The 7,611-nt window shown below is 32.2% G+C and overlaps 1 protein-coding gene across 1 annotated transcript; it reads right to left on the reverse strand.

The window, feature by feature from the left end:
- Window positions 1-1,279: 1,279 nt before the first annotated feature.
- Window positions 1,280-2,064, reverse strand: LOC143580939 (stellacyanin-like). The gene is made up of 2 exons (XM_077063843.1): window positions 1,863-2,064; window positions 1,280-1,781 (listed from the first exon to the last, which is right to left on the reverse strand). The coding sequence occupies exons 1-2, from the start codon at window positions 2,023-2,025 to the stop codon at window positions 1,402-1,404; spliced, it is 543 nt and encodes a 180-aa protein (XP_076919958.1). The 5' UTR covers window positions 2,026-2,064; the 3' UTR covers window positions 1,280-1,401.
- Between the last annotated feature and the right edge of the window lie 5,547 nt (window positions 2,065-7,611).

Consider the following 7,611-nt stretch of genomic DNA (forward strand, 5'->3'; position numbering starts at 1 on the left):
TTTAACAGTAAAAGAATAAATTTACACTATCGAGCGAAAAACGGAGAGGGGCGGGGCCACCCTGGCCCCAACTAAGCTTCATCCTTGGATATGAATGTCTTGGAAGCTCAGAGCATGTCAAGATAGACATAGGAATTTCTTTTATTTGCAATTCCTTTCGGGCTGGGAACATGGGCTGCTGAATTAAAGGTGGTTGATATTGTATATTTGATAATTTGATTTTTTCATAAAAATGAATAAAAAAATTGTGAAATATAAATACATTTTATTTAGCTTGCCTTTTGTTCAAATGCAAACATTCTTTTGTATATATCATACATACTTTCTTTAAAATCTTGCATTATTTCCAAACTAAATAAAAATAACAGCCATTTAAATTTAAAATAACCCAAAAGCACCATGCCGTAATTTGTTAAAAGAAAAAAAAATCAAAGATTATATTTCGTTCTTAAAATAATTTTCTTGGTAGGAATCTGACAAGTGACAACCAAGATATTGACAACAAACTAAAGTTGCCCACTTCAACAAACTCTCTCTTTCATTATGTTTTTCCTCATAATGTTCTACGTATAATGTCATCATTCCACTTTCTGTACATGAATATGTTTATGATTACATAATTAATTATTTAATACTAAAGTATATATTAATAACTTACTTTTATAACTTTTATTATGAAAATAAAAAACTCGGATTCTTAAAATTGATTAACAAAGTACTACTATAAGTAACCTTAATGTTAATTAAAGTACTTTACAATCATTCCTATATATATATATATATATATATATATGAAAATACATTACCCTATCATATACTTCGTCTAAAGTTGATACTTTTTCCATCATTTTAGTTGATCAAAATAACGATTCATCGTCTTTCTTATAATAGGCTTAGGCCATCCATTATGAACCATGTCAGAGGGGCTCAGTGTCTACCACATAGGCAATAGGGTCGTGAAACACCGATGCAATGAGGGTGTTGGGCGGTGACGTGGTGCATGTAGTGGGCATAGGTGCGGTGGTAACTTGTAACTTATTTTAATTAATAGTTATTATTCAATCGATAATTTATAAGATGTATGTTAACCCACCATCATTTTTCTTCTTAGGTGTGAAATTCGAAACCTTCCACCGCCTACGTGACATAATTCACATGACACGTTTTTTTGTTTTTCACATTTCACTCCAAAAGTTGATGGCCTTAACGAAGCTTTTTCATAAAATTACATTAGTTACATTAAATACATGTATTTTCTAAATAAATTTGATTAACAAAAATGAAAATTATTATTGAAATTAATACCAAAATACATCAAATCAAGACAAATTATTTACTGATGAATTCAAGCACATAAATAAAAATTCCAACATAGCACTGCCTCTATCCTGGCAAGAGAACTCAAGCAACAACAAACATAACCACCAACGAAACCAAACCGAACCAAACTCCTACAACTGGAGAAATGGTTACTGATGATGACGCCGGAGCCTTTCCCTTGGTTGATGGTGTTGGAGTCGGCTTGTCTGAAGTAGAACCTTCGGTCCCAGATGGAGCTGTAGTAGCACCACCACCACCACCACCACCGACTGGAACTGACACCTTCATCCCACCACCGCAGTGGCTAGGCACACCGCAAATGAAGTAACGTGTGCCAGTGGTGTTTAGAGCAACAGTTGTGGGACTAGAAGAGTACGAGTTTATGGAATTCGCGACGTTACATGCTTCATAATCGTCTGAGCTCACTTCAGCTACCGTGTGACTACTATCATACTTGAACACTAGCCAAAAACATAAGGAAATAAAGAAATATTACTATGGATATAACATATGTTTATTATGTGAAGGAATATTAATGTTACCAAGGCTATCTCCAACTTTGAATGTTTTGCCAGAAGCCCAAGTGCTATAATCAACGCTAAGTGACCAACCATTAGATTCTCCAACGGTATAAACTTTGGCTAAACATGATATGCTACTAGTAACAAACACCAACAACACAACCCACCCCTCGTATATTTCCATAATGTGTGTTTGTGGAGAGAAAAAGAGAGAAGAGAGATAATTAATTTGATGCTAACAAATGTGGGAGAGTTCTGGTTTTATAAGGTTTCAAAAGTGGAGCACAATAGTTTATTGATTAATACTTGTGTATATATTATTCTAAGTAGTTAATGCGAAAAAATATCGGATATCGGTCAACAACCGATATCTAAGATATTGGTTATCGCAGTGAGATATCGGTGATTTTAATATCAAGTAAAATTCATATATATAGTAATTTAACACTGATAATTCAGTTAATCTCCTACCATTAACAAATTAATCTTTTACAAATTGCAAAACACTAACAATCGTAGCAAGTAAGAATTGATTAAGACTTAAAACACTAACATTAAACACTAAAAGTTGATAATTAAGACTTAAAACACTGATATCGGAAATATATGTGATATATCGGTCAAATATTAATCCAATATCGTTGATATTATCGGTACTGATATTCTGAACCACTATTTTGATTTATATATCGCCAAGGGACCGATAACCGATATATCAGTGATATATCGATGATATCGACTGCATAGATATTATTATATATATATGGTTAGGATATTTTGAGAACCCATATGTATTGTGAGAACTTTAAGAACCACCTAAAAATATATTTTTTATTTTTTTAAAAGAGCTTCTATACACTTTAAGAAGTTTCTTTTTTTGTTTTTTTTTTTGTCAAAAAGTATAAAATCGACTAAGAGATTTAAAAAGTAAAATAAAAATCGACAACATTGAAGATGACAGTTTTACTCACTATAATATGATTTTTATAATGCATCATAATGAGTTATTGAAGGGACTGGAAGTTAATCCATGCTTAATAATTGCCTTTGAAATATTCAAACCACTTAAACACGTTAAAAAGGAACTAAATGATGCAGATAACTTTGTATGAATAACTTGTTTATGTGGTAAGCAAATACTTAAATGCCAAATATTCTCATTAGCTACCTAAAAGATAAATTAAATACCATCAGAGAAGTGAAGTGAAGCCCATATACACATATGTAGATGACAAGATAAATTAATTCATTATGTAGATGACAAGCTTTGACCTGCTTGCGGTGCGCACATATGATGTATATATGTGTAAACCCTCGGGTGGGCAAAAGTGAAATTGCACTAATTTTGACGTTATTTTACTAATCTCGTGAAAATAACGTTAAAAGTGACGAACGGTTAATCAGGCATCATGTAGTGGCGTTGATAGCTGAAAGATAAGGGTACATGCACCGATCAGCCGGTGTCCCGATGATTGAGTGCTATGTGCCTTATGTCCAAGGCTTGATGCAAAACTACGAGCCGTGGGTCTCACCGGAAGCAGCCTCTCTATCCCTATAGGGTAGAGGTAAGGCTGCCTACATCTTACCCTCCTCAGACCCTACCATAGCTTTACTATTGGTGGGATATACTGAGTACGATGATGATGATGATGATGATGATGATGATGATGATGTGGATGACAAGCTAATTAGTTAACTCAATATATTTTTTTAACAGAAAGTTTGATATACTTTATTAAAACATCCGTAATAGCAAGTTCATCTCAAAGTTACACCAATTAATCCATCAAATCAATTAAATTTCAATCTATTAGCGATCCACAAGAACGAATTAGCATTTCTCTCCACAATTTTCTCCACGCCTATGTTTGTGTTGTTGAATACCCTATCAAATATTGCACCAATCTTTAGCATCCTTCCAAACTTGATTGGCAAGGTTACAATGAATCAACATATTATCCAAACTTTCATTGGCGTCCTTGCAAAGATCACTAATCGTGAATTTACATACACGTTCCATTTCGCCAAAGCCGCCTTAATTTGATGGGGTTTTCCAAAGTTGGCCGACCGCCATCCGAAGAATTTACTTTTTTTTTCTTTGTATCAGTTTAATCCAGTCGAAAATAAAGTATTATGAACAAATATTTGGTGTAAGCGCGTACCACCTATTGGGATAAGTTAACATGATAAACTATTAGTAATGGAATTGGTACCAGGTATTGAACACGAACTCAAAACCCAGACACACTAATTTGACTAAACACCCAAATACGTTTGTTATATTATTGAGAAACTTCACAAAACTCAATTACAATCTCTAACCCCAAAACATCGGTATTTATAATCTTGCACGATTGCTAAATAATAAGACATAATAATTATACTAACAATTATATCTAAGCACATTTAATTGTTTATAATTTATCGACTCCATATTTAAATCATGTTACTTAACCTTGCACGCCAAGTAACGCCTTGAACCGAAATTCCCAACAATTAGTAACGTATGTATATATTCAATACTATAAAACTACTACTAAAAAGTGTTAACTATAACAAACTTATATCTTTAAGAGAACAAATTTCTAACATTGGATTGTGTATTGAAGTTTATTTCGCTATGATGTACGCCACCATTAGGCGCCCTGCTGATCATTGGGTGCCCCCCACCGGTCCCACAATCTATTTCGCCTTCTTCGTCCTTTGCTTTTCGGGATTTTGTGTTATAACAATAAATAAACATTGAAGTAAATACATTTTTTTAAGTAATTTCAAAAGTGAAAACTTGTGATGATAAGATAAAGTTGGTTTCTTGAGGGTCTACCATTATAACTCAACAACCGCACTTACCAAATTCTGAATGCAAACTCTTTTGCTTTTACGAGCTGGATGGCCTCTCTTTCCGACTTAGTTATCATAGTTGATAGAAAAGTGTGTGTAATTAATAATTATTATCATAGACGCCTTATGCAATTATTTTATTCACTTTTTTACTATTTAGGATATTCGACTCTTTTAAACGGGTAAATAATTTTTATAACTACAAGATACTAGAACATGCATACAACCACCAATTACAACAAACAAACCCAAGAAGTGGTAATTAGCCTTTTTTTTTTCTTTTTCTAAACGAAGTTTGGAAATTGAAAACACGTTTAAAAAGGAAAAAAACACTTTTATGGGAAAACTTACTTAAGTTACGTTTCAAACTTCAGGTCATAAGATCTCAAGCCTTAACCATCACTTCATATCTTAAAAGAATTGGTTTAGCCAATTAGCCTTGAAATTCACAAATCAATGCTACACCCAAATACTCAACTAAGGGCACGTTCGTCTCACAGAATTGAATGAAATTGGAGTTGGAATTTGCATAAGATTTGAAATTTGAAAGAATTGGATTTGGAATTTGAACATTTCAATATAACTGGAATTGGAAGGAATTGAAATCAAATTTCATTATTGATGTGTTCGTTTGACAAATGAATTGGAATCTATCACCACAAATGAATTAAAATCGTTTTTTTTAACGAGGATAACAGTGAAAACATTTTATTTTTTTTAGATTTTTTTGTCTTTTTATACATTTTGCGTTATGATTTTTTATGATATTTTTTGAAAATTTTTTTATGGGTTTTCTATTAAGAATAAAAATAAATCAAAAAAATATTCAAAAATAATAATAAAAAATTCATAACTCAATATATAAATGAAAAACAAAAAAAGTAGAAGAACTAAAATGTTTTATTCGTTGTTCACTTAAAAATAAAAACCCTCATATTCCAGTGAATTTCCTTGAATTCCTCCACATTTTGGAAGGATTTGGAATTTCTTTAATTAAGGTAATATGAAGGAAATGAATTCCAATTCCAATTCTTTGAACCGAACACACCAAAATGGAATTAAGATTCCAATTCCGACGAAACGAACACGCTATGTCATGAGATTTTAATTCCAGTTCCTTTGAATTCCCACAAATTCTGTGAAACGAACGCGCGCTAAGATTTTTTGTTTTGTTTACTATTTTCACTTTCACAACTTTGGATGCATGGCGGTCAAGGTGTTCATTATTAGAATCGAATGACGCGGAATTCGAAAACAGAATTCAAAAAGGATGTTTACATTAAATCCCTATTTTAAATAAGCCCCGTATTCGAGTTTACATATTCATTTTCAATAACCCAAATTTTCGTTATATAAGTTTGTTTTTCTTAAATACATACTGTATAATATATGGACTTTTGTTTTCTATTTCTATCTATGCATTTTGATATTATATATAATTAGATATTAGTTTAATTACAACTTGTTGAATATTTTCGTGTTTCGAGCCTTCTAAATAAATCACAAGGTCTCAATGACTATTGCTTGTATTAACGTCTTTCTTGATTAATTTGTATACTATAGTTGCAGCTTAAATGCTATATAATATGTTTAAAGAAAAATACATAAACTTTACAAATGCATAGACCAACCTGGTAACGAGATAGCTTGAAGCATGATCTATATGTTAGTTGATTGAATACAAAAGGTCAAACAACATTGTTTCATACCTTGACCATAGATGAAACTCAAACATCAAGCAACATGCTTTAGTCGTGTCATAAATTTGGTGGGATTTCGACATCAACAACGTCCTTTATGTATGTGGAAAAAGTGAAAAACTTAGCAGAGAGAAATAAATTGTTGATGTGGTGTCACCTCACATAACCTACCTAACTAACCAAGAATGATTCAAAAGTTGATCAAAATTAACTATGTTCTAGAAATCCATTTTAAGTGAGTAAAGTGCTCTTTTAGCCCACTTGATTTACGTCCCATAGTCCTTTCAGGCTAAAATAAAACTTTTTGATGAATTAGCCTCTGGCGTTTAAATTTAGTTGCGGTTTTGGTCTCTTAAACTTAGTTCATCCATTATCTCCCATGAAAAGAGTGGATGAATTTAGCCGTGGTGAAAAAACTATTTACCCCTGTATATTTTATATTGTTTTTGCTTTTACCTTTTTTTATACTTTTAATTTTCAAGCCCAAAGCCCAGCTAGCTTTTACCAGCTACACCTTGAGCCCATAGCCCATATCCAACTTTAAGCCCATATCCAGTAACACTTGTTTTATGCACACACAATTAAAAAACAACTAAATCTAAACACGAAGTTATCTAATTGCGGATACATATATTTCAACAGCTATAATATAAATTAGCGAAAACAAAACCGCACGTTGCAGCGAACGTAAATTTTTTTGGTTTTGCTATATTCTGATTTTACTAGATATTTTTTTAACCAGCTGTCGAAGAAAAAGATTAAAACTGTAATGACTTTGAATTATTTTGAGAAGGCAGATAGCAATAATGACAATGATTTGCATCAAGTTTTGAATTTGATGAATTAAATTACAATGTGTTGACATGTACACTGAATGTTGCTTGGATTATTTGGAGCATGATTGGGTCAAATAGTTTAATTGGTAATCTTCCAAATATATTTTCAAGGATTAAACACAACATATTTGTTTTGACATCTTATTATTAGCCATAGTGTGGCCATAGACGCCTTATATTACCACTAAAGATTGGATTGTCACAACTGCGTTAACTTGAAGCTAAGATACAAGTTACCACTGATATGACACTTTTCGCTAATCATGTAAGTTTCCGTATCAAAGGAAACATACCACGTATAAGAACTCAACGAAATTTGTCACTAATGATAGAGTTACCACTAAGGATGAAAGGTCCTTGATATTAATGACAAGTCAACTACTGACTACGACC

This window comes from Bidens hawaiensis, unplaced genomic scaffold (genome assembly GCF_021521415.1).
Source record: "Bidens hawaiensis isolate Kalapana, Puna unplaced genomic scaffold, B.hawaiensis_p1.1 tig00001511_1, whole genome shotgun sequence".
Taxonomy (NCBI): domain Eukaryota; kingdom Viridiplantae; phylum Streptophyta; class Magnoliopsida; order Asterales; family Asteraceae; genus Bidens; species Bidens hawaiensis.

Coding starts and splice junctions, on each gene's coding strand:
- LOC143580939 (XM_077063843.1), bottom strand. CDS start 2,025: ATGGAAATATACGAGGGGTGGGTTGTGTTGTTGGTGTTTGTTACTAGT. Junction 1,782..1,862: donor CAAAGTTGGAGATAGCCTTG/GTAACATTAATA, acceptor GTTTTTGGCTAG/TGTTCAAGTATGATAGTAGT.